Source organism: Artibeus jamaicensis, unplaced genomic scaffold (genome assembly GCF_021234435.1).
Source record: "Artibeus jamaicensis isolate MK-2021 breed Jamaican fruit bat unplaced genomic scaffold, CSHL_Jam_final scaffold_916, whole genome shotgun sequence".
Taxonomy (NCBI): domain Eukaryota; kingdom Metazoa; phylum Chordata; class Mammalia; order Chiroptera; family Phyllostomidae; genus Artibeus; species Artibeus jamaicensis.
This window is the reverse complement of record NW_026522059.1, coordinates 41,546,744-41,574,247: the sequence shown is the minus strand read 5'-3', so window position 1 is coordinate 41,574,247 and position 27,504 is coordinate 41,546,744. Positions and strand designations below refer to the sequence as shown.

Genomic DNA, 27,504 nt, shown 5'->3' with positions numbered 1-27,504 from the left:
TCACTGTGGCTAGCATGCCGAAGTTCTGAAATTCATCCACTTTATCCCAGGCATACTGGTTCCCCTCCCACACTTCACTTTGAAATACAGTGTTTCTCATCATTTGTTCATTCAAAAACGTTTAATGAGTACCTTCTTTGTAGCAGGCAAAGTGCTGAGTGTCAGAAATGCAAAGTTGAGTTGAGAAAAAGTTCTCACCTTGAAAGTTTGGCGACAGAGACAGAGGTCTAAATAAATGGGTATAGTCGTGCAAAATGTGCCTTAATTGAGGGACATGAGGCTGTGCCAAAGTCGGGGAAGGAGCAGATCCTCGTCTTGAAGGAACCAGGGCAGGACTCTCAGAGGACATGGCCTTTCTATTTACTCTCTCAAAAGTTCATGCCTTTAAGGACCTACCTGGAGATAGCAAATGCATATATAGCTATGATACAAAGCAATACTGGGAAATACCATTAGAGACATAAGGATGGAGTGCTGAGACATTTCAGACTAGCGGTGCCGCCACTAGAGAGATCAAAGGAAGTGACCTTTACAACATGGCTTAAAGGATGAGAAGGTTTTTGGAGACCGAGCTGTGAGAAGGGGTTAGCAGGTCTTGGGCAGGTGAAGGATGGATATGCTCGGGGAGCTGGGGTGCAAGCTCTCAGCAGAGAAGATGGAAGATGAGCCCTGAAAGCCAGGGTGAGGCAGAATTATAGAAGGCTTGGAAGTAGATGTGCTTGGACAGACAAAATAATCTTTGTCCTCCATTACCCCAAATTGTGAGTCATGGTTTAAGTTAGAGCTATTCCCTCAGAATACAAAGATGTTGTAGTAGTGTCCACCTTAAAATAAAAACAAGAACAAACAAAACCACCTCAGGGACCTGGCATCTCTTTCCAGCTACTCTCCCTTTTCCCTCTCTCTTTTCCTGCAACTCTCCTTGAAAGAATTGTTGAAATCCTCTTTTCTCCTGAACCCACTTTGATCACATTTTGGCTCCACCTTCCACCAAAACAATTCCCATCAAGGTCACTCATGTCCTCCCACCACCCAGTCCAGTGGTCCGTGCTTAGTGCTCAGTGTCCTTGACCTTTCAGAGGTCTTGGGCACAGCTGACAGCTCTCACTTTCTCGTATCACTGTACCTCTCTGGTCAGTCCTTTCCAGCCTTTTTTGCTTCTCTCCAACCCCCAAATGCCATAATGTTTCAGGACTTCATTCACCCCTGGGTCCCTTCGCTGACTTCATTCACTTCCTTAGTGATCGAATGCAGTCATATGGCTTTAAATACCACCTATAGATTCACTGATCACCTCCAAAATTAGAATTGCTCTTCACCCAAGTGATTTCTCAGGGTTGTATTTTTAGTAAACACACTTTAGGAATGAGGTTACTTCTTCCCCCATTCCAATCCCACTCCTGGCACAGAGTGGGCTTGCTGTCCTTGCTATAAAGGTGGCCTGGCACCCTCCCCTGAAGCACAGCCCGCTGTGTGAGCGGGGCCCACCCAGGCCCCTGGGAAGGCGGGGAATACAGCACAGACAAGGAGCTGCTGCTTGCCTTATGTCTCTTACCAGCACCCATGAAACAATAACAGGCTAACTTGTTAGCATATAAAAGTAAAATCCCAAACCATACCCCGTTCTTGACATTAGGCAGTATGCTTTCTTGTATAAAGAACTTAGTACCTTAGCCCAAATAAATCACCTACAGAAGCTTCCTACTCACAGATGTTCGGCTTAATGTTTTCACAGGAATGAAGCTTTACACAGAACAAAATGTGTCCTCCTCTGCCTGCCACCCACAGGCAGTTTCGGCCAAGGCTTTTTATAGAGTTATTTTGAAGTTGAGGAAAAATCGACTAAGAGAGCATTTTAGAAGCTGTGTGCCAAATAGAGAAAATTCTGTCATTTCTCACGTTTTATTTATTTATTGATTGATTGATTGATTATGCCATTACAGTTGTTCTATTGCCCCCCTTCATTCCCCTCCACCCTACCCCCTATCCCCACCATTACCCCCCTTTAGTTTATGACCACGTGTCTCCAGTTCTTTAGATTCTATATTTCTCATACTATTCTTGCCCCCCCATCTATTTTCTATCTACTGTCTATGCTACTTATTTTCTGTACCTTCTCCCCCCTTCTTCTCCTCCAACTCCCCTGTTGCTAACCCTCCTTGAGATCTTCATTTCTATGTTTCCACTCCTGATCTAGCTGTCCTTTTAGTTTGCTTTTGTTTTAGGTGTGGTTCTTAATAACTGTGAGTTTACTGTCCTTTCACTGTTCATGTTTTTTTAAAGTTCTTTTTCTTAGATAAGTCCCTTTAACATTTCATATAATAAGGGCTTGGTGATGATGAACTCCTTGAATTTGATCTTATCTGAGAAGCACTTTATCTCTCCTTCCATTCTAAATGAAAGTTTTGCTGGATAGAATAATCTTGGTTGTAGGTCTTTGGATTTCATGACTTGGAATACCTCTTTCCAACCCCTTCTTGCCCATAAGGTCTCTTTTGAGAAATCCGCTGACAGTCTGATGGGAACTCCTTTGTAGGTGACTGTCCCCTTAGCTCTTGCTGCTTCTAGGATTCTCTCCTTCATTTTAATCCTGGCTAATGTAGTGATGATGCGCCTTGGTGTGTTTCTTCTTGGGTCCAACTTCTTTGGGACTCTGTGAGCTTCCTGGATTTCCTGGAAGTCTATTTCCTTTGCCAGATTGGGGAAATTCTCCTTTATTATTTGTTCAAGTAAGTTTTCCACTGGTGGCTGTTCCTTTCCCCCTTCTGGTACCCCTATAATTCGGATGTTGGAGCATTTAAAGATGTCCTGGAGGTTCCTAAGACTCTCCTCATTTTTTGAATTCTTGCTTCTTCACTCTTTTCTGTTTGGCCATTATTTGCTTTCTTCTGGTCCACTCCATTGATTTGAGTCCCAGTTTCCTTTTCATTACTATTGGTTTCCTGTGCAATTCCATTCATTTCAATTAGTTTCGCCTTCATATGTTTCTCTAATTTGTGGCTATAATCAACCAGATCTGTGAGCATCCTGATCACCAGTGTTTTAAACTGTGCATCTGAGAGTTTTGCTATTTCTTCATCGCTTAGATTTATGTCTCTGGGGCTTTGAGATCTTCTTGAGCTATTTTTGGTCTGTTCGCTCCCGTTAAGTATGAGGAGCGGAGCCTTGGACTCCCAGGTCGCTGGGTTGTGACGCTGTATGTGGGGGAGGGGTCAGAGCGGGGAAATGGTGGCCCTCTCTGCTGCTGCTCGCCGCTGGGGCCTGCTGGGACCCATCTAATCGCCCACCCCCTCACTTGTCTATCTGCGCACGAATGCGCGACCACAGTCAACCCACAGCCCTGCTCCCTCGCTGTTTCCCCGTGATTGCTTGCTGAGTTGCCCACTAGGTCCAACCCTGCGCCTGGGTTCCATGCGCTTGAGTACGTCTGACCCAGTTTTCCTGTGCAACCCCGCTCCGCCAGCTGCTGGTTTCACCCCTTACAGGTCAGGCTGAAGAATTTGTTGTTATCAGACTTCCAAAAAGTTCAATTTTCTGTGTTCTGGCTATGTTTTCTGTTGCTAATATTTAGTCGTCTCTAAACTTGGTTGTGTGAGAAAGCATGGCGTCTCCACCTATGCCTCCACCTTGGTGGAAGTCCCTCACGGGTTCTCTTAAACTTTAGGGCTTAAATGTTGGTGTGGCCCTGGCTGGTGTGGCTCAGCTGGCATGCCGTCCTGTAACTGAAAGGTCGCAAGTTTGATTCCTGGTCAGGGCACATGCCTGAGTTGTAGGTTCCATCCCCTGTCCAGGTGCTGCTTCTGTCTCTCATTGATGTTTTTTCCCTCCCTTCCAATCTCTCTAAAAAGCAGTGGAAAAATATCCTCAGATAGGAATTTTAAAATAAATAAATGAATAAATGTTGGTGTGAACGCTGGAAAATTTAGGAAGGTAGATGGGCAATTGTTTTTCTTTGAGAATCCTTCAGGCTTCCTTCAAATTCATCGGTTCCCTCACCCTAAGGCTAGACATGAGCAAGCTTTCCTTTCCGAGTTCCCTGGATGAGCTTTTCTCATCATCCGTTTCACCTTAATGTGTTCCCTTAAGACACCCAGGCTTTTAGAGATGACTCATTTCTTTGATTCATTCTTACTAGCATCCACAATTAGGACAGGCAGCCAGTGTCCTCATCCTTGTGTCTACAGGTGTGTAACTTTAGCCTGCCAGTCCTCACACGAGGTTTGCAGGCCAAAACAAATCAATCTCATATATGAGTCCTACTTGCACAAAAAGTGGTGTTGGAATCTGCTCTTATGTCATTTGCATTCATTTAATATGTCAGAAAGATGAAATTTATGCGGTCAGAATTGTATGCAGTCAGAATTTATAATAGAGAGGAAAAAAAGTAAATGTTATAACTGTAGAGATGGATGGCTTTAATGGAAGAGAAAAAAGTGTCCTTAAAATAAATGACTTTCAAAACTTTATTAAAAGCAGAAACAATCAAGATTATTATCCTGGTATTATTTATTATGTTGTATGTCTTTGCTATTAACAAAAAATGCATTATATTACATTTCTTGAAGGTGAACAGAAAGCCACAGGGACTATTTCAGCTTGTGTTCTAGGAAACCCAGAACACAACGCAACAGCACTCAGTCACCTACAAATTGGTGATCAACACAATGTTCGGACAGGTTCTCATGAGAGTAACATTAGTAATTAAACAGCAGTTTGGTTAATCATGGTAGCCAAAGTAATTTGGGGGATAAATATTTTATTAGTGTGCCCATCGATAAAGCAAAGTAAAAGGATGTATTTTAATTAACTTGTTTGTTGTACTATAGAGATTACAGTTGGCAAAATTTGTTTAAGGACCTACAGTGTGATCTAATATTTCTGCTATAGCCTGTTGTTGTCTTACTGTTCCCAGCTAATGGTACCATATATTTCAATTACCTAGCCAAAATTCCTTTCTTGTCATCTATCAAGAGATTGTTGCCCTGGCTGGTGGAGCTCAGTGGATTGAGTGCAGGCCTGTGAACTAAGGTATCGCAGTTTGATTCCCAGTCAGGGCACATGCCTGGGTTGCAGGCCAGTCCCCATCGGGGGACATACAAGAGGCAACCATACATTGCTATTTCTCTCCCTCTCTCCTTCCCTTCCCCTCTAGAGATAAATAAATAAAATCTTTAAAAAAAGATTATTAAAGCCCATTAGTGAACAACTGGATCTGATAAATGCTTTCTTGCTATGCATTGTTGTTCTTTAAAACTGAGTGTTATCACATTTCATTAGTACAAAAAAATCACTGAATACAGAAAGATAGTGTGGCAGCATTGCGATAAAGAACTTGATCTTTTTGTCAGTCAAAAGAATTATTTGGGAAAGGAGAAATAAATATATTGACCAGTTCTCTTCAGTATGTAGATTATGAATCTTTTCAGAAAACGCAGTAACCCAATATTTTTAGAACAACCCATGACCTTAAAACTACAGAGAAAAAATAAGTAACATACTTGTATGAAATAAGTAATAACATATTTCTTAAAAAAACATGTAAAGGAGTTTGCTCTCCTTTGCCTTTGTAAAAGTATTGACACTTCTATGGTCATCATCTTATGCAATCCTTTTAACTTGCTCGATGTCTCACCCTAACACTATTACTTCACTTACAAAAATGATAAAGTCAGACTTGCACTTGCTTTTCATTGTTAGCCACCTAGTAAACCTCTTTCTGTTTAGCCTGGAAAGGAACTTGCACTGGTATTGTTAAAAAGTTTCCTTAAAAAATAAAAATGTATTTTATAGTATGAAGATTTCTTAGAGGGTTCTTAGGTCCTTAAATGCATAAACAATGCAACACAACAATTTATGGTACATCCATTAGCAGTCAGTATTTTCCAGGCCTCTTGTAACAGCTGGAAGGCAAACCAGAGGTTGGTGGGGTGGATTTTGTTTTCGGTCAGAATTTTTTTATCAGGATGGAATCTTTTCAACCCCATCAAGTCAACTCTACATATTGACATGTGAAAACAGTGTTTCAGCATTAAGTTCACTGAGTAGGCTCTCATGGGGCCTTCTCATCAATCCTCTGGCCTTTCTTCCAGTAAATGCCAATGAGACAACCAGTAAATGCTGATGGGCCAAGCATGCCAAATAGAATGAGTTGCTGTTAGAAGACACCGAAAGATAGTCTCTGTCAAAAAGGCTGCTAAGATACTATTATATACTTCAGATATCATTGTCATCTCAAAAGATATCAGAGAAGACAAAATAATTTAGTTTAATTTAAATCAACATAAAGGCGTAGGTAGATGCATTATATTTTTTCTAAAGAATTATGCTCTATTATGAAAGTAGAAAAGTAATGGTCATTACGGTGTTTAGCTATCATGAAGGACCTAGCTTTATTCTAGAAAAGTCCTATAGCACTTAATCAAAATATTTTATTTATCTTTACTTACCTCACACCAATACAAATGAAAAAAATGATTTATGAAATTTTGTTTACCTGGGTTTGCTATAAAAAATATTATCATAATAAAAAAACTATCAAGTAACTTGATATTGGAAGTATTCAATAAGCAACTTCCAAGGTAAAATAAGAAATATAGCATCTAAATTTCAGTCTGTAACCAAAGCAACAAAGCTAGTTCAGAAATGTGTCTATTATAACATTATTCACTCAATTTTCTACTGTCCTGCTCTTTGCAAAGCACCTGGAAGAGACCCTTGGTACCAGTCACTCAGTCACACGGGACAGGAGACCTTAATCTGTTCGGTTGTCACTTGGTCTGGCTCTGTAGGGTTCAAAAGATATCTGATTTGCCTATGTTTATGTCACTAAAACCTATGTTATCTGAACTCATTGAACTGTTTTTCAGCCAAAAAGGTCATTTCCAAAGTAAGTCACCAAAGGAGGGCAAATGCATGCAAAGAAGTACATAAAATATTCCAAAATGGAACACATGTGTTGAAAGGAAATAATCCATGGGAGTATAGGGAGCCAATATCGCCTCTACATCTATTTATTTTTATCCAGTAACCTAAAAAACGGTCTTTAACAATATCTAACATGTGGTTTAGCACTGGCAGCCTCACTAGGACTACAAGTAAGGAAGTGGCATGTGTCACTGAATTTCTAGACTGTCCTGTGAGAGGTAGGAGCTCCACTGCATGATGGGATTGATGGGGACAGGCATGTCGAGTATATTGAGGTGAATTACATTTTTGTGTGCTGAGTTAAGTAAGTTTACACACTATGGTGCCTATTTCTTAAGAAAACTAATGTTCACAGAATGACCATGTGGCTTATAACTTTTCTTGCAAGAATCTATGGATTGAAGATAAAACTAGTTATGGACACATGAATGAAAAAATTTGAAAAGACAGAGCAGACATGTCTCTCCGTATAAGCTCTCCGTCAGCCATAATACAAAATAAACAACAGTGATGACCTAAACAAGTTAGAAAGATGATTTTTTCAGAATTTAAGTTGTCAAGAAAACTATTAGAAATAAATGCTATTTAAATTAATCATGTTCCGCTTGTAGATGCATATTTATAGTAAAGATGTGAAAACAGACACTAATGCACAAACACCAAATAGATGTGGGCAGTGGTTTCTCCAATATTAAAAGATGGTATTTCCTGAGAGGAGTGAATTGATACAAAAAATGACTTTTCAAAGTTTCCTTTCAAGTCTTTTTTTTAAATCAAGATATGATTTTACTTCATACGTTAAAATTTAAGTAATTGCATCAATATTATTACTTCTTCCTTCCCATTGTAGCCCACTGTGCAGGGAGCTGAGAACTTAAAATACAAGTTCACAGATGTGATGGGCAGAATAATAGTCCCTCAAAGACGTCCATGAACTAATTTCCAAAGGGAAATGAACTGAGGTTGCAGACAGAATTGAAGTGGTAATTGGGTGACTTTAAATGAGGATATTATCCTGGATTATCCAGGTGGGTCCAGTGGAATCACAAGGGTCCTTAAAAGTGAAACAGGGTGGCAGAAGAGGGGCACCAGGGACATGGCAGCAACGAAGGATCAGTTCAAGGTTGCTGGCCTTAAAGATGAAAAAATGGAGCCACAAGCCTAGGAATGGAGGCACCTCTTGATACTGAAAAAGGCTGCAAAATATTTTCCAGATTTTCCTGATTTTCCAGGCGTGCAGCCATGCTGATGCCTTTGTTTTAGCCCACAGAGACCCATTTCAGACTTCCGATCTCCAGACCTGTAGGATAATAAATTTGTGTTGTGTTAACCCACACATTTGTGCTCATTTGTACAGCACCAACTGAAAATTAATACAAGAAAGCTCTTGAGTTACATGTACACGTACACATAGAAGAAAAAGCCCTAAGAGAAACCCACACTAAGAGAAAGCCCACCAAGAAAATAAGAAAATTATTTGTAGGCAGACACCTTCCAGTATATGATTTACTAAGATAATATTACACAATTATGGAGCCATCACTATCACCTGCTGACATAAAGAAATAAATGCAATAAATATAGCAAAAGCTTGTATATACACACCATAAGATCTCATGCAAATTAATGAAAATAACAGCAAGTTAATAAATGGGTAAAGGACTTCTGCAAATAATTTGGAAAAAATATATCAATGTCTAATAAAATATGAAAATGTTTTGGATGAAATAAAACTATTGCAAATTAAATAAATGAAAAGATGCCATTTTATCTATTATACTGGCATATATTTTAAGGGCGTGACAAAGCAAGCATTGTCCTTCGCTGCTGTAGTAGGATGAAATGTGTGACTTATGTCACTTCCGAGAGTCGGGTAATCCAAAATATAGAAAGAGCATTAATATTAATTACAATAATATGTATAATGTGAACCCAATGTTCAATAATAGTATATTGCCTAAATATATTATAGTATGTTTAAATTATGCAAATTTATATAGTTATTAATAATTCAGTTTATGATAAGTATTTACAGGAGTCAGAAGAATATAACCATAGCATATGGCAACTATGAGAACAAGAACTGGAAGAAATCTATTAGGAAGTTTTTTGTAATAGGATCATAGGCCATTTGTCTCTCCTGTATGCAGCTGCTTTACTGAATGAGATGAACAAGGTAAAATACAGTTAAAGGCATTTTATTTCTTCTCCCACTGCCCCTGCAAGCACACTTTGTAGCCTCAATCTATCCCACCCTTTGTATCCCATTTCGGGCTGAACTTACAGACCTTTTGGTTGTTCATGGATATTAAAAAATTCAGCCCATAACAATAAAAAGATAAGAAATAAAAAATGTTGCGGAGGTTATGGAGAAAAGGGAACCCTCATGCACTGTTGGTGGGAGTGGAAATTGGTACAGACACTATGAAAACCAATATGGAGATTTTTCCAAAAGTGTAAAACTAGAAGTATCATATGATCCATCTATTTCTCTTCTGAGCATTTATCCAAAGAATGCCACTAATTTGAAAATATATAATCACCCCCATATCCACTGTAGCATTATTTACAAAAGCCAAGGTATGGAAATAGTCTAAGTGTCCATGATGGAAGAATGGATAAAGAACCTGTGAATGTATATAAACAGAATACTATTCAGTCACAAATAACAAAATAAGATCTTGCCATTTGCAAGAACATGAGTGCAAAAACTGTTATGCTAAGTGAAATAAGTCAGATGGAGAAACACAAATATCTTATGATTTTTTATTCATATGTGGAATCTAAAAAACAAAAACAAACATAGATGCAGAAGACAGATGGGTGGTTGCCAGGGGGAGGGGCTTCATAGGAGGATAAAATGGGTGAAGGGGTCATTGTATGGTGATGGATGGTGACTGGACTTTTGGTGGTGATCACTTGTAATGCATATATATGTCGAATTATAACATCATACACCTAAAGCTTAGATAATATTTACCTCAATTTTTAAAAACCCAGCCCAAGCCAGTGCAAACTTTCTTCTATTTAAACTTTCCTCCTCATCCTGGGTCTGACTTCAATTTGGAGACAGCAGCAGGGAAGGGACCTATTGCTGCTTTCCCTTTTCTCACTGCACTTCTCTCTTTCTGGTCAGTCCAGGGACGCAGTGAAAGGAGGACTCATGGGAGAAGAGACAAGGAGCCAGGTCTCACTCAGCTGGTTCAGCTGTAATCTAGCAGGAGGTGCTCTCTGGGTGTCACAGATTCCAACTGCAACTCCTCCTTCTGTAGGTGCTTTTGTGGGTTCTTCAAAAACCCACGCCAACCATCTTCTAGGATCCTCTCAGCTATTTCTCTGGGTGATCAGCCTCTCTGGCTGGTGCATCTTCTATATACCAAGTAGCAGCATCATTCTTCTGAGGCCACCTGCCCCTGGCAGGAAGTCCTCCGAGTGGGGTACCACTTCAGAACAGCTCAGCCAGTTCTCTCCAAAAGGCTTTACCTGCCAGACTAAGGGGACCCATACACCTGGCTGGCCATAACTGCTCAGCCCTGTCTCTGCATACTCTATCACCAAAAACCCATTTATCCACAGCCTCCCGACTTTTGAGTTATCCAAGTGGGAGTTAGGTACCAAGCACCTGTGTTCCCCCATGTTTCTGGTTCCCTGAAATACCCCCTCACTTGGGGTGAGAGAACCTTCCTGTGTGCAAGCAACTCTCTCTGTGTAAGTCCTTCTCATTCTAACCACTCACCCTCTGAGGGACTTCTTGGCCTTAGTCTAGATAGTCTGAAGTGTGCTATGAGTTCAGAGTCTTAATCTACCAGGGCAGTCACAACCACCAGATATATTATTATTCCCTGCATTCAGCCGTTCACACTGGGACTATCAGGAAAGTTTCCTTGCCCGTATTATTTTATAAAAAGGAAGGAGGAACAGACTTTAACAATGGAGACAAAGGTAAGAAGGCAGACTATAACAGCTATTGAGGAACGTCTTTTTCATCAAAGTACTTATTGGAGTAATTTTAGACTCAACTAGATTCAATGACAATTTTGTCCTCCAAGAATTACAGTGTCACTGGCTCCATAGAATAAAAATTGTCTTCTCAGTATAAGTGAAAAAAAATGTGAAAAGCTAGAAAGCCTATAAGCACCTGCATTTATTCTTTTAACCACTAGTATCCAAAGTACTAGTCATCTCATCTGTTTGATTTTATGACTAACACCTGAAAGTCAATGCATTTTATTGTGCTGTAATTAAAAAACAACATGGTATTTAAATAGAATTTATATTCTCTGAGCATTTTAAATAGTTAAGTAAGTGATTGGTGTTTAATGTGTAACTAATATATTTTTTATTCCTTTTTGGTTATTAAACATTACAATAGTTGTAGTAATAATGACTGCAGCTACAAATTGCTCTATAAGTAGTTAACATTTAAAAATATATGTTCTGAATAATCTGTGACCTTAAAATGTAAGATCTGTATTTCCCAAATCAAAATTTAAGTAAAGTATCTAAGAATTGTTTTTTCACTATTCCCGTATGCTTTTTAGAAAGCTATTAAAGTTGAATAGAAATGGAAAACCTCCTTAAAAATCACAGGTATTGTTCAAAACCAAGATTTCTTCTGTTATAAATTCTACACGTTACTCTTATATATTCTTTATCTTTTGGATTATATATGGTCTTTAATTATGGACATTAGGCCTAGCTTCTTAAAGCATGTTTTTTCTCTTCTTTGCAGTTGGTTGGTTTTGTGTATGCCTGTTATGTGATCAGTATTTTCATGGAAGAGGAGGACACCTGTAAGTATCACTGCTGTTTCTTTGCAGTTGATTTTCACTGAGATATAGCTTCCAAAACTAATCATTACAGGGCTATGAAGTCATTGCTATTTGGAATTAAAGTGACTGAACTTGCCGTAGTAAAGTTACAATCACACATTTACAAAGCAAACTGCATTCAGATAAGATAGTACTGATTGCTGAAACTCGCAGTCCCAGTTGTGGGGGAAGCTTCCCAGACATACAGAAGCCCACAGATCACTGTCCTATTGTGCCTTAGTAACTTTCATCAGAGACCTAAATGGGTTGCTGAGTAGAGGATTCCAGGCTGTTTTATCCCTCACCAACTGTAAGCACACCGGCTGCAGAATTTTGAAATCTGACTAATAGCAAAAATAATACACATTATAGCAAGATCTACATGTATATAAACTATATAAAGTGCTCTGAGAAAACTAAAACTGAATAACCTTCAAGGCAAGATGTACCTGGCTGGTATAGCTCAGTGGATTGAGCACAGGCCTGGGAACCAAACAACCACAGTTCAATTCCTAGTCAGGGCACATGCCTGAGTTGCAAGCCAGTTCCCAGCAGGGGACACATGGGAGGCAACCGTACACTGATGTTTCTCTCCCTCTCTCCTTCCTTTCCCCTCTAAAGATAAATAAATAAAATTTAAAAAAACAATCACTCTTAAAAAAAGATGTAAAAAACAGTGAGATGCTAAAAAAGCTAAGTAACCACATTTTAGTAGAACACTCAAAAAAAGAGACATACACATGTTTGCAGGGGGGGAGGCATATAATGGAGTTAAATGGTAATGGAAAAATACAATAACTTTTTTAAAAAAACAACAACAAAAGGCATATACAACCTGAACTTACATAGATAGAGCTTTTGCAACATAGGCCAACAACTGGCATGTATTAGGCACCTACCTGCTAATGTACAAGGCACTTCCTGGCACACCTCTGTTATGGGCTCATGTAATACCAAAAGAAATCTTAACTTATTTTAAAGTAATAATATTGGGTAAACAAATCACACCCAACCATATCAGACATTTAGTTATATCACTTCAGTTATGGTCTGAGCTGTAAAGTTGACTCAGCAGCGAGGGTCAAGCGAGCCATTGGAACTTTCTAGAATACAACTCCAAAGCAGTCTGATGAATGCTTTCCTCCAAACAGATGTAGTGTACGGTGCATAAACTGGGATCCAGCTGACAAAATAAGCTCTCATCTCCACTTATTTGACTGAGTGGAATAAATACTAGACCTGAGATGAAACTCATCGGGCAATGAAAATATGCAAACACACCGCATCACATATTGCATGCTTGCTTGGGGGTATTTTTTTTAATGCTAGTTGAGCCATAAAGTTTCTGACATTTCAAAAGTGCAGCTGTAATGACATACTTCCCACTATGAGGTTAACATCAAAAAGCCTGTTTTCGGGAGTTCCATGAGTAGTTATTTCCACAACCTGACAACATTCATGTACACAAAGCAGCCTGCCTCCGACCCACAGCTAAAACAGGCTGCAAAGCCAAAAGCAATTGATTGAATATGAACAGTTTTAACTGGATTCAGGACCTAATGGAAATGATTAGAATGGAGGATGAATAAACACTTCAAAAAATTGTAACAAAGAGTGATAAACCTCAACTAAATCCTGTAAGGTACTTTTGAGTAAATACCAAAAGTATCCTTTCTTTTCCTCCTCAGTGAATTAGTTGGAGGCTCTCAAACGATGGGAATGCTCTTTCCTGCCTTACTGTGTGAGAATAGAATAATCAATAATCTTCTTTATCTATTAGCATAAATATAGAAAGGACTTTTCTTTGAGGCCTGTGATTTTAAGCAAAACTGGGAAATGCAAAATGGCATGCAAAATAAAAGGCTCATCTAAATTGGGTAAACATTTTTTGACCTTGTACTAGCCTTCTTTTAGAATATTAATGCCAATGTGTATGGATTGTATACCACGGGCAGATATTGTAGTTCCATGACTTTGGTGTCTTTAATTAGCTTAAGTTACTCTATAGAAATCTCTGAATCAGCTATTTTAATGCCCATCAAACTAGGATTGAAGCAGCTGTTACAACCTATTCCATTAATGGTTTAATTCTAGTGTTTGTTATTGGGGCCATACATTAAGTTACCGAGAGACATCTGGATACAGTTGTTGTGTTGCCATCCGTTCAAATAATACTCAGAGTCAGAAAGAGTCTGGGGTGCTCAAAACAAAGTAAATACACCCTAGACCGACCTGACATGATAATCTGATGGAAGAGAGATGACAGTGAAAAGCAATCAGAAACCTTTTAGTCTGATAGTTCTCAAGCAAGGGTAATTTTATATTTTTATTGATAGAAGCAGGAATCAAAAGTGCACTCGTAATTGAATTGTCTCAGAGTCTTCAGAAGGCAGATGTGCGCAAAAAGGAATCTATGAAACCAATTGCAATGATCTCATAGACTAGTACAATTTGTGCCAACACTTAGCTTTTAGGTGCAATAATGAACTGCTCTTTGGACGAGACATTACCAACCCACAGCCAAGAAGACATGTCTTTTGAATTGTTTTTCTAAATGCAAAACATAAAATAAGGAAACAATACTGCTAGCTTTCCAATTTGTCTGGGTATACTTCTGGAAAGCTTATTCTGAAAGGTAACTGCAAATGTATAATGTAATGTCACAGTATTTTGGCAGACAATGTATCATTTATCATTTTGAATCCTATTTTAACTAATGAAAATCTCTGCATTATTCAGAATGCAAAGTTAAGACTTGCACTTGGACTGAAAGCTGTCAGCCAGGCTTAAAAATTAATAACAGCTACCTGCTTTTTCCCTCTAAGTAGTTCTGTGGGACTAACATTTCAGTGATGGGCATTTCAGAAGGGTACTAAATGCTTGAGGAAATATTTATTTCCATCCGCCCATCTTCTTAGTTACTTCTCAGCCTCTTTTGCTCACCATTTCCTATAAAGACCATGGCTGCAGGTCAGAGACAATGAAATAAAAACCTCACAAAAGGAAGAGTACTGGTAGGTGGGGGTCTATACTTTCTATCGCTCATTTTAATGAAAAAGCTTGTTTATGTCTCTTTGTTTCTTTTTACAATATCTATCAATCTCCATGAGCACCTTTGTGAGACCAGGATACTTGGACTCTGTAATCATAAAAACCTGTCAACGCCTTGTTTGTGAATCATCTACTGCTGAAAATGAACTTGTGGGCTTGTTACTATCTTGTCAAATTTACTTAAAAGAATGTTTTAATTCAGGGAAGTGCGAAGGTGAGGCAAAAGACGATGAAAATAGTATTGACTTATACAAATATTGCCAGAATTTTCCAGAGAATCTGTTGCTATCACTACTCCTGATATTAGCTTGCCAGTTACAACTGGAACATCCGTTTGGGTGCACAAAGGCCAGGCTGGGACATAGATGTTGAATGGTGGCAGAAAAGTATGTTAAAGACGCTAACGCTTTTTAAAAGGAAATGAACCCCCCACATGTGGGTTCAATATTTTACATTGAACAGCTCAAAGTAGCTCTTTGTGCAGGCATCTGGCCCTTGCTAGTGTACTTTTTGGGAACTTTTCAGTAGAAGGAAGCATGACTGTTGGAAAAATATCCCACGCACCTGCTGTTTCTTCAGGCTTCCTGCAGGCTAGTGTTCATGTATTTGCCTTTCTGCCCATGCACACTTTTTAAAAGGATAAGGTGGTATTACCATAGAAATGATGTGAATTGGAAATAAAAATAACTTCAATCTCCTCCTAATAACTTAGCCTCAGAACGTATGGAGAAGACGGAGAGATGTAGATTGGCCCGAAGGTCAGGCAGGAGGGGAAGCAGTGAGAGCAGCAAAGGCCTAGATGATCTTCAGAATAGAAAACCCAGTTGGTTGTCTTGTGCGCCTTGTGATAGTTGCATATTTAAGAGTGGAGGTTCAGAAGAATTTTGTGAGTCAAAGATGGAGAAACACACGCGAATCAGCTAAGGGTGATCCTGTGGCCATAGCCAACATTTCGAAGGAGTCACAGTATTTATCCAATAAACCATTAAAAATTTAGTGGCTCTCAAACAGTTTTTCTTTTGGTAACTTTCTGATGAGTCGCATGTAACTATCTCCTTGTGTGGAAAAAGAGGTCTTCATTCTGCCTGCGGCTTTTGTGGCTTTTTATGTCCATCCCTCCCACACATCCCAGCACCTTGCTCCATTAACTAGTCTCTCTCTCTCTCTCTCTCCCCCGCCCTGTCTCCCCTCTCCCTGCCCAGCTTCTTCCTCCCACTGGATCCTTCCCCTCAGTTTACAAATAAACTCACAAAATAAAAGACATTACCCTGACTCCCCTTTTAGAATGCATTTAGCTTCCATGTCTTTTGTGCTTTTCTTCCTCCCACATCCAGACCTTTCTCTCTTTTTTAATAATTTTGTGCCATTACAGTTAACCTACAATGTTATATTCGTTTCAGGTGTAGGGCACAGTGATTAGGCATTTATGTAACTTACAGAGTGCTCTCCCCAATAAGTCTAGCATCCATCTGACACCATGCATAATTACTGCAGTATCATCGACTGTATTGCCTACGCTGTACTTAACAACCCCATGACTATTTTACTAACTGCCAATCTGTACGTCTTAATCCCTTCACCTTTTTGCAACATAATCCAGACTTAGTGCTTACTTTCTCACTGCCCATCCACTGTTAGTCTGCTGCCATCTGGCCTCCTGTCCTATATTATCACTGAAAATGCTCTCTCAGCAGCCAGCAATGACCTTGTAATTGTCAAAATTACTTAGATCTTATCAAGCTTCATTATAATAGATGGCTTTGGTCACTGTTGACTGCTCTCTCTTTGAAAAGTTTTTCTCTGATTTCCAGGCAATTCCATCCTTTTGAGTTTTGCCAGGCAATCCTACCTCTTGAGAGTGTTTATTTTACCAGTTAAAAATTATTTCTAATGTCCTTATGTAAATGAAGCAGATTTCTGATGCAGCTATGGTAACAAATTTTGAATACTTGGCCTGGCTACTTTTGGAATGATGATTTTTTCATTAAGTCCTAAAAATGTTAACTTGCCCTCCTCAGTATATAGCTTATACCCACAGTGTTACGATGAAGCATTTAAAGTAAAATTAGATAATAAAACAGATATTTACTCCTTTTAGATATGAGATATATTCCTGGGTCAAATATTTAATAGAAGTCTGATTTTATTCCTTTAAGAAATGCCACACGAGCAACCAAAAATAAATGAACAAAAATTTTAAAAAGAAAGAAAATAAATAAATAAAAAGTGTATATGGAATACGCATTCTCATGTGTTCTATGGTAAATGCTCTATTAACCAAGAGAAAAGAAATAACGTGGTCTTGTTCCTGGGAACAACAATAGAAACTGGAATCCGCGTGGTGCGTAGGAGTTCGTACTCACGTAGCTTGAGTGCCAGCCTTGCCGACATGCAAATAAAGCTGGAGAAAAGCAAAAGGTATTTCTCTCCTTCTGAGTTTTATGAGGTACAAAGTAAACTAGTTCTAAATTATACCTAATAGGCTCTTCATTTTGTCCACATTTTTCCTCAGGGCAGAATCTCTCTCTCCCTTCTCTTGTTCTTTCTTATTCTTGCTCTTTGTTTGATTGTGAGAATAGAAAGCCTACACTGGAGTTTGTGGTGCATCCCAAAGACAGCCGTCTTTGTCACCTACAGTTCAATCAACTGCAAAATGTGTAATGCTTTCTGGTCCTTATTCATCAGTACTGCCTTCACCAATCGTGTAATAGCTGCGTGTCGCCCTGTGTCAGAGACTAGCCAGCCAGTCACTAACCCCACTTGTTCGTTCTTCTCCTTGCACAGCTCCCATGAAACTGCACCTAGATCCTGGCAGTGAGCAGAAGACATTGTGCACTGCCAGGCCTGATTCCTAAATGACTTCCCCATGTGATCCTCCATGGTCTTCCCCTTTCTACCTGTATGTAGGGCACAGACAAGCGTAGAAGCTTTGGTAGACACGTGTTGAAATGGTGGAACCACAATATTGAAGGGACCTTGTCGCTGAGCCACCGCTTGGAGGAGAGGTAACCACATAACTTGGGATACGAGGATAAGTGCCTCTGAGGAGTGAGGCGCTGAGGCACGCCCACGAGTGTGTGCCAGGGCCCTCCCTGAGGTGGAGCCCCTGCGGTACAAACACACGAGGTTTTCCTGCCACTGAAGGGGTGGAGCATCTCCGGCCTTCCACTTAACACGCAAGTGCCTCCTGGGGCCCTGGGAAGGTCTGTTGGAGGAGATGGCACTGCAGCTCAGACAAAGAGGATGAAAGAGCCTGGGCGGTGAGGGGCAGGAGGAGAGCATTCCTGAAGGGGCAGCAAGAATCACTTCCGGAAGAAGCTTCCAGACAAAACAAAGGCTTTGACTTCAGGAGCAGCTTCCTCCTGGGTGTTCTGCAGGGTCAAAAGGTAACCTGGACTTTCCTGGCCTGTTGACTCTCACAAGAGAGGTGAGTCAAAAGGCAGATTGTATCTGGGATGTAACTTTTAACCTCTGCATTCACCAGGAAGGTCACGTGAAAGTGATGAAGAATAGGCCATTTCTACACATTGTGGCAAAAAGTGCACAGCCTAGACTTAAATATTGTTTTCTTTTCATCATTCTACAGTTGCCTCATTTTCTATTCATTCCCCTACACGTTTATTTGGAGAAGTAAATTAAATGTTTCTTTTTTACGTAAGGGAAACAGAGACCCTTCTTAGTTACTGGTCCTGCAGTTGAAGCCCGAGTTGGTGTCACACTGACTGTGTTTTCCTCCTAATTGAGACGACAAAGACACAAGAGAACAGGCGAAGGGCCAAGTTCCTTTAGCACTTTGTCACTGCATTTTTTTCTTCATGTTTTGAAGGCGAAGTCAGGCTTCAATGATCAGTTTTCTGTTCCTTGGTTTTTTGTTTTTTTTTCAAGCAAAGGCTGTGTTTTTGTGAGACACTGCATTTCGAGGGGCTATTCCTCCATCCCCAGCAAACATTCCTGAGTAGCAGGTGGTAGGAGGCCTTCTAATTTATTGCTTCTGGTGTCCAATAACCTTGCAATGAGTATCTGTCTTCATGCCCCAAAGGCCATGTTATTTCAGAAAGTTACAGCTCTTAAAAGTGTTCTGTAATAAAAGCAAGTGCCACTAATTCTAAGTAAAGGGAGCCTTCCTGATAAGACCAGCTGTGAATGCCGAAGGAGGAGAAGAAGAAGGGGAAAGGAAAGGGGGAGGGGGAGAAGAAGACAGAAACTTCAACAGCGGGAGTCTGTGTGCACACTGCACACAGACAAACTTTTTCAGGTGTCGCTGTGCATCTTTGATGTCCATGAAGGAATAACATTCTATTCATAGCTACTCTGAGTTGAAATCACTATGCAATTTCTTAAAGTGACAAATTTTTTTCAAACCTGTGTTTTCTTAAGCCTTAAATGCTAAACAGGACTTTTAGTATTCATTCTAAAATCCAGTACATTTTAATAGCCGCTTCTTTGGAATTTCTTGTTTCTTTTTACTGTGATAAAATATACATAATGTAAAATTAACCTTTTGAACATTTTTAAGTGTGCAATTAAATAGCATTAAGTACACTCAAAATGTTGTACAAGCATCAGCACTGTCCATTTCCTTCCTGCACAAAAGCTCTGTGGCCATGAACCAGGACTTCTCAGCCCCCTCTCCGCACCCCTGCAGTCCCTGCTCGCCTCTGCGTATTTACCGACTCTGGGCACCTCGTTTGATGGCCTTCTACAGTGTTTGTCCTTTTGTGTATAACTCATCTCACAGAGGTCAGCTGTCATTTCAGGGTTCATCTGCACAGCTGCATGTACCACAATTTCATTTCCTGATAAGGCTGAACAGTATTCTATTGAACGTTCAGTAACGTTTTGATCTACTTAAATTCAATCATCTAAATATTTTCTTAAAGAGTACACAACTTGAATGAAATTTCCCCATATCTTTCAATTTAAAATCACGAGTGCAAATTTAATGACCCCATTCAAATTTTGAATTGGTTTTACAAGGTGAATCTGCCAGATCTAACCTAATCTCTCTGATTATGTTAAGAATCAGAAAGATTTTACATAGCAGGTAAACACAGATTATCCCAATGATTACAAAGCCCTAATCTGCACTTCATAAAAAAAGAGTATTAAAATTGTGGAACTGGCTTACTTTGTTCTATTATCAGTTCCCTGTGTTGAGAATGCATTTCTCCAGTAAATAAGCATCTCAAACAATCCGAGGTCAGCACAGGTTTAGGGATTTTCAGCTGGGAAGCAGAACCTAAATTTTGAGGGGATTCTAATTTCCACTATTTTAACAAACTTAACAGCTTTTTTAATAGTTGATGGAACAAGATGCAATCACATTCTATACCCTTCAAATGTGACTAAGTCAGCAGCCCACAACACAAGGACTCAGATGACACACCCAGCAAAGCTATCGTTTAGAATCGAAGGACAGATAAAGAGCTTCCCAGACAAGAAGAAGCTAAAGGAGTTCATTACCACCAAATCAGTATTCTGTGAAATGTCAAAGGGTTTTCTTTAAGAAGATCAAAAATATGAACAATAAAATGTCAATAAATGCATATTTATTGGCAAGTGATTCTAAAAAACAAAATGAACAAACAAGCAGAACAGAAACAGAATCATAATGCAGAAATGCAGAAAACATTTTGATGGTTGCCGGATGGGAGAGAGGCCAAGGGGATGGGTGGATAAATTGGTTGTTACAGAATAGTCATGGGGATGTAAAGTACAGTGTGGGGAATAGAGTAGCCAAAGGACATATATGCATGACCCCTGGACATGGACAACAGTGTAGGGATTGCCTCAGGCAGTGGAAGGTGGGGCTGGGTAGAGGGGGGCAAAGCGGAAAAAATGGGGACAACTACAATAGCATAAACAATAAAATATAATTTGTAATAAAATTATAATGTATAATTTAATAAAATCAAATATATAGTTTAAAATAAATAAATAAAACTAATAAACATATTCTTAGGTGAAGATTTAAAAAAAAAAGATTTGAGTAGAAAGAAGAATTTACTCCTATTAAGAGTTTCTTTTTGGTTGGTTTTATACTTAGTAACTCTTTAAAACATTTTAATATTTTCCCAAGTGCCGCAAAGATACTTATCATCCTGCTTTTCAACATATTTTTGACATTCTGTTTGCTTCTTTCAACCACATTGGCTCAGAATTCTGTGTTCTTTCTGCATTCTAGATATGTTGCCAATCCTCGTGGACATTTAAATGTTTGATTGGATTCTGCATTTCTCTCGTATCTCTTCTTGTTCTAAAGTCAATGACCTGGTCAGATCCAAAAGTATTTACAGTCTACATCTAGCCTAATAGTGCTTAATTTTAGTAGTGTTTAAACAAGTTTAAATAACCAGTCTTTTACTGATTAATTTTATTCACTCATTCAAGACGCAGTTATTGAAAGACATTTGTGTGTTAGACCACAAGGGTACAGACAAAATAAGACTTGGTCCCTTTACCAGGAGACCTTACGCTCTATTAAGTGAGCCAAGCATATAAATAACTACAGAAGAAGGAAGTACAGATAACGGCTTGTGCAAAGTGAATTGGGTGCACAGAAAAAGTAAGCAGAGGCTGAATGTGTCTCAGGACACCAAGCATGGCTGCTCAGAGTCTAGGAATGTGGTCTTATATGAAGAACATGCAATCACTAGAAAGAACAAAGAAAATGCATTTTAAATACTGGGGAAAATATGTCAAAAGAGCATAGGAAAACCATGAAATATTCAGAAGGCCTGAGAGAAGCTTGGATTATGCAGGAAGTGATGAGTTGTGGTATGCTCGGTTCACTAAATGAGTGGTAAGATCAGTCTTTCAGGGACCTTGGGTTCTGTCCTACAACAGTGGTTCCCGACCTATTTTACATCTTGGCCCTCACAGAGAGCTAGCATTCATAAAGCACTCTGTGGTGAATACATTACTATTCTCCCAGCAAGAACTGACTGGCACAGAGGGCTAATTACCCTAAACCTCACTCAGCAAACACACACACACACACACACACACACACACACACACCAACAAAAACACACAAACACAAGGGAATGAGGGACTCGGTATCTTACTGCGTCTGTACCCACTCAGGTCACAGCAGTTGGGATGCTTTGCTAGATCATGTGGAGTCAATGAATGGATTTAATCTTGGGAAGACTATGGTAGATTCAATTTTCTTTGAGTAGTAACTCATAGAAGGGGAAAAGTGTAATAGCGATCTCAGAAGAAATAGTATTTTTTGGATGAAGATTGTACTAGGAAAGGGAAGTCCAAAAATAATAATAGAGGCCATTAAAAATAAAATAATAGTCAAAGGGGAAATATATGAAATTGTAGAAGCAAGCAATAAAAAGGAATTATATACGAGAAAACTTCAAAGTCAACAAGTGTTTGTCGCTTGATTTATAGAGCAAAGTAAAAACGTTGGCTATATTTAAGTGAGAATGTTGCAAATATATTGGGGAAAACAACTGGATAACCAAGAAAAAAATATATTATATAGAGGAGAAGTTATAACTATTGAGACAAATTCATAGAACTGGTTTTAGCCCTTACCTTTCTGACCATTATTTTTCCTCCCAGCCATGCCATTCTGGTTTATTGACCCTGAAGAGATTTTATAAATGTATTATTCCACTTTTTAAGTATTATCCACTGTTAGAAAATTTTAAGTGGGAAGAAAGTGTCAGCACTGATTATGGGAACATTTGATTCCAGAGATCTGAACCCACGAGAGGAACAAAAGCTGGAAATGTAGCCAAATAAAGATGAAAAGGGAGCTCCAGAAATAGAAAAGGAAGTTGTGTTCATGATTTCTTTTAAATCTTGTTTTTTCCAGAATAAAATGTTCTTCCTAACAAGCCCAGCAGTAGGGACAAAATGGCCTTCAGCCACCAGTGATCCTGAACGGACTAACTGAAAAATTACAAAAGCTTCGAAAGGCAAGCTGTAGTTGACCACAGCTATTCCATCCAATCACTGATGAGGATTAACTGGAGGGTTAATCCGCCACTGTAGGGAAAGAGAGCACAATTTGAATGTGTGTAAAATAGCTGAGTAACTTCAAAGAGAGTAGAAAATGTACTATAAAAGATGACCAAAATAAGAAAGGGGCAGGGGGGCCCTGGCTGGCGTAGCTCAGTGGATTGAGCGCGGGCCTGCGAACCAGAGTATCGTGGTTCGATTCCCAGTCAGGGCACATGCCTGGGTTGCAGGCTAGTTCCCAGCAGGGGACACATGAGAGGCAACCATACATTGACATTTCTCTCCTACTCTTTCTCCTTCCCTTCCCCTCTCTCGAAAAATAAATAAATAAAATATTTTTTTAAAAAAAGAAAGAAAGGGGCAGGGGGAACTAGCTACTCTCATGACAAATACGAGAAAATAAAAACTAAGATGTGTGTGTGTGTGTGTGTGTGTGTTGAAGAGGCAGGATGGTGGGAGCCAATATGTTACACGTGTCCTTATACATGTGATATGACTTGCAATTCAGAGCCTGGAAGGAAGTCAAAATAGTAGTTGCTTATTATCAAAGCACTCTGTAGGGACACTATACAAACCAGCGTCCCCCACATATAAGAATCAAAGACGAATTATTAAAGGTAGTCCAGGGATCCTTGCAGAATAACTAGAATGAGCATATCACTGCATATAAAATAAGAGCACTGAAAACATTAGGGAAAAGGTGCACAAAGGGCATGTATTACCTACAAAGAATCCTATATAGTGGCTTAAAAGACTGAGGGGGGGGGGACAGAGAGAGAGAGGGAGAGAGAGACATCTCCCCTCAGTGTTTGTGCTATTGTGGGGGGAAGGAGCAGAGAATGAAAGCAGTGCCAGTCAAAGTTAAACGAGTGGTGATGAGAGTGTCACACGGGCACTCAGCCTGGTCACACGTGCACTGGGTGAGTCACTTGCCCGGAACTCGAGCACAGGGGAGGAATCCCCAGCACCAGCCCTGGATGGAGGTAGAGCCTTGCTTCTACTTGACATTTAACCCTGCACATTCTGCTTCCACTCAGCTTTATTTTCTTACTTGTGCTCAAAAATGATGAAACTTCAGGCTTTGGAATGTGGCACACTAATCAATTTCCCCTCCTCCAAAGTAGCTACTCTTTCCAAATATGAGAAAATCCAACTAGACACAAATTCAATACAGGTTTCTCAAGGACAGACAGTCTTCTGGGAACCAGGGGGAAGGAAGTGCAGGAATTCTGGCAAATCATTGTTATCCTCAGCGAAACAAAGCTTTTGAAATTTTTGAAATCAATAGTTCATGGGAATGTGTTCTCAGAATAAGATAAATGTATCAATATTATCAATAACAGCTTGCTGTTTGCTGTACGCTTTTGTGTCCCCATACTCCAAGGTCATTAGCTCATCTAGACAGCCACACTCTGCCAGGCAGTCACCGTCCTCATTCGGTACACAGTGCCTTGAGGTTTCTCCCAGCTCACATGGCCTAGAAGTGTTACAGAAAACAACTCAGGTGTATGGAGTGGAAGTTTATTTTCATGCGCGCGGACCCAGAGGAGTTAGTCTCCAAATTCTGGGCCCCAATCAGTGGGGAACAATTATCTGTATAGGATGAGGGGTGGTCTGCCACTCGGACTGTTACCTCTGGTGCAAAAGCAAGAAAGCGGAACTGCTGATAAGAGTTAATACGAATTTCTTTGTTCTTACTCCTCAGTTACTTAGTTACTTGCTCTCCCTGATCCTGTTGACTCACCAGCTAGCTCCCCTCCTGGGCAGGCTATTAGCCATTACATTCATCCTATTGATTCAGTGGCTAGCTCCCCTCCTGGGCAGGCCACTACAGAAGAAGTGGAATGAATATGTGATCCAGCTTGGTCAGGTACCAAAGGCCAACACGCTTTCCCACATACAGTTGTGCCTTTCTTCTCAACAAGAAGAACTAAATTCTTTATAAACGGGTAAAGGAAGAAATACTGATCACTCACTAAATTAATACCAAAATGTTTATGTTTAAATATTGGGAATATAAATTACTTGCACAATGTGGAGAAAAAGAATGGGCTAGCCCACTGAAATTTAAGTGGATATGGGAGTCCCATGTAATGTAATATTGATACAGGGTACAGCCAAGGGGGGCCCCCAAAAAAGATTTGGAATGATGTTCAGAATTCAAAGTGTATAGGAATATTGGAGAGACACAGAAGATGCCCTCACCCCTTCCCCCCCACAGGTGTGAGTTGGGGGAAGGAACAAATGGAGCAGAGCCATTGAGAGCTGTTTTGTACAACAGTTTTGCAGCTAACCTCTGGAATGATTATTTAACATATCTATAACCTTTAACTGGTTTCATAGATGTGTTAAGTAGCTGTGGCCGAATTTTGAGCCAGGGAGAAGGGAGTGGCTTCTACCCAAGATGTAACTGGGGGCAGGTCCCCCAAGTTACAATGCCTGCGTGAGAGTTTGGAAAAGATTGGCTCCAGGACATGAGGTGATACCTGCCGAGGTGATACCTGCCAAGGTGAAGAGGAGAGCCACACGGTTTGGGGCAGAGTGAGGACCCCTGCAGTCATGTAGGAGAGAGCCACACGGTTTCAGCAGAGTGAAGACCCCCCCTCTTGCCAAGGTGGAGAGGGGGGGAACCATGCGGTTTTGGCCAGAGTGCAGACCCGTGCAGCCATTGAGGAGAGTCACAAGGTTTCAGCAGAGTGAAAGGGAAAACCACACAGCTTTGGAAGAGTGCAGACCCCTGCAGCCTAGTGAAGAAGAAAGCCACACGCACTTTTGGTCAGAGTGCAAACCCCTGCAGCTTTGGTGGAAGAAGCCCACGTGGCTTCGGGGGTGCCCCCTTTGGCCGTGGGGCCTGGGAAGCAGGAGAGACTTTGCCTGGAACTGGGTACAAAGGACTCTTGCCAGTGGACTGTGAGAAGGTGCCACATAACTTTTGGATTAACTAGAGACCCTGCCTGCACGGTGACACAGCTGACAGTGCCAGCGGCCTGAAACACAGACGTGCGCTCTTTTCCTGATTTACGGTACCCGGAGTTGGGACAGTGGGAGAAGGGAGCGCTGTGTGGGTGTAGGTGTATACCCTAAAGGACTTTGATATTTCAGTGGAGGCATTAGGCCTGAATAGCATTAAATAAACATTTTGTTTCCTTTTCACAAATCTCTGGCTTTGAGAGATGTCTTTTCAATTGGCAACGGACAGAGAGCCCAGTAGATATTAGTATTCTGTCCTTGGGAGGGGCCCCTGTTATGTAGCAATATTTGGCATCCCTAGGTGGGCCAAATACTGCCCCCCCTTGGACCTCTTGTTCAATAACAATATACCTAATGATTTTGCTCCAAATCAATTGCCTTTGTTTTAACACAAAATTCTCAGTATGCAAAGTTTATCATTAGAATAACAGAATCTCAGGAGCCAATTCATATGCCACAAAATTGTGAAAACAAACCTTTCCCCATCTGCTTCTCCCCCCCAATACACATAAACTGTGTTTAATTTTAACCACTGTAAAATCTCTATGACCATACAGTGAAATTGGAAGAATCCACCATTATTAAAGTCTGGCTCAGTAACATGTAAGAGAATTTGATACGAGACAAATGGCATGGGTATGATTATAAAAAAGTAAAAATGTCACTTCCCATATTTTCACAAAACCAGACTTAGCATTTCTTCCTCATGGTAGCCGCTTCCAGGAAAACGCAGCCATGCCAAAAATTTCTCAGCCGTATCAGGTGTTTGGTTCAGGAGGGCTGTGGTCCTTGTCCCAGCACTGATTCTGAGGTCAAGGTGATGTAGTGATGCAGGATGTGTGGAGTGGGGCCGGCCACCCACATTTCCCCCATCTCTCCCGCTGGCATCACTGAGCTGGGGAGTGGCCCCCTGCAGTCTTGGTCGGCAGGCCCCTGTTGTTCTTGGCTGTCAGCTCTCCATGTTCCAGCTGCAGTGGGGCCCCAGACCAACTTCTGAACACAACAATTCTGCTCCGCACCTGTCTTCCAGATCACACAAATGTCTCTTGTACCAGTTTCGACTCAGAACCATACAGAGAGGGGAATTCAGGAAACGTAACTCCAGCGGAGATAAATTGACACGTGACAGAATTACTATAATATTTAACCATAAAACTAAGGCATTACTCATTTGAATGTATCCCATAGAATCTAAATGCCATAACAATTTAATACTCATTATCATACATTTTAAAAGATTTACAAACAGTTGGAACTTTAAATTTGGGCTTTTTTCTTTTTGAACTAATACTGCCATTACACTTCACCCATAAAACTATTTCCTAATGTAATATGTGTATTCTTAGAAGTTTTTTTAATCTATCATACATTTCTTCAATGAGAAATTGTTTATAGATTATAATTTCATTTTTAATAATTAAAGCTTGTTAATTCTATAACCCAGTTATCAATCTTACATCTTAAATTAGGAATTCCCATGGTTTGCTCTTCTTCAAGATTGTCTGAACCAAACTTGAGCCTCTGCATTAAAATCAGCATTTTGATTAAATTGTCAAATTTTTATGGGGCTTGCTTTGAATCCATAGATGAGTTGATCTACAGTTCAAGTTATATCTTTATAATATTGAGTTTTACAATCTATAAGTGTTTTATGTTCTTTTATTTGCTTAAGACATCTTTCATTTCTCTCAGTACATCTTATTATATTCAGTTTAAAAGATCTGCAAGTATTTTTATTTAGTTTTATAAATAAAAATTTATTTTTTTC

The 27,504-nt window shown here is 39.9% G+C and overlaps 1 protein-coding gene across 2 annotated transcripts in view; it reads left to right on the top strand.

The window, feature by feature from the left end:
* NKAIN3 (sodium/potassium transporting ATPase interacting 3) overlaps positions 1-27,504 on the top strand; it is a 536,135-nt gene that overhangs the window by 487,341 nt on the left and 21,290 nt on the right. For both annotated transcript variants that reach the window (XM_053661236.1, XM_053661235.1), the window contains exon 5: positions 11,657-11,717. In XM_053661236.1, the coding sequence (XP_053517211.1) occupies positions 11,657-11,717 (61 nt within the window). The remainder of the gene's footprint in view (positions 1-11,656; positions 11,718-27,504) is intronic.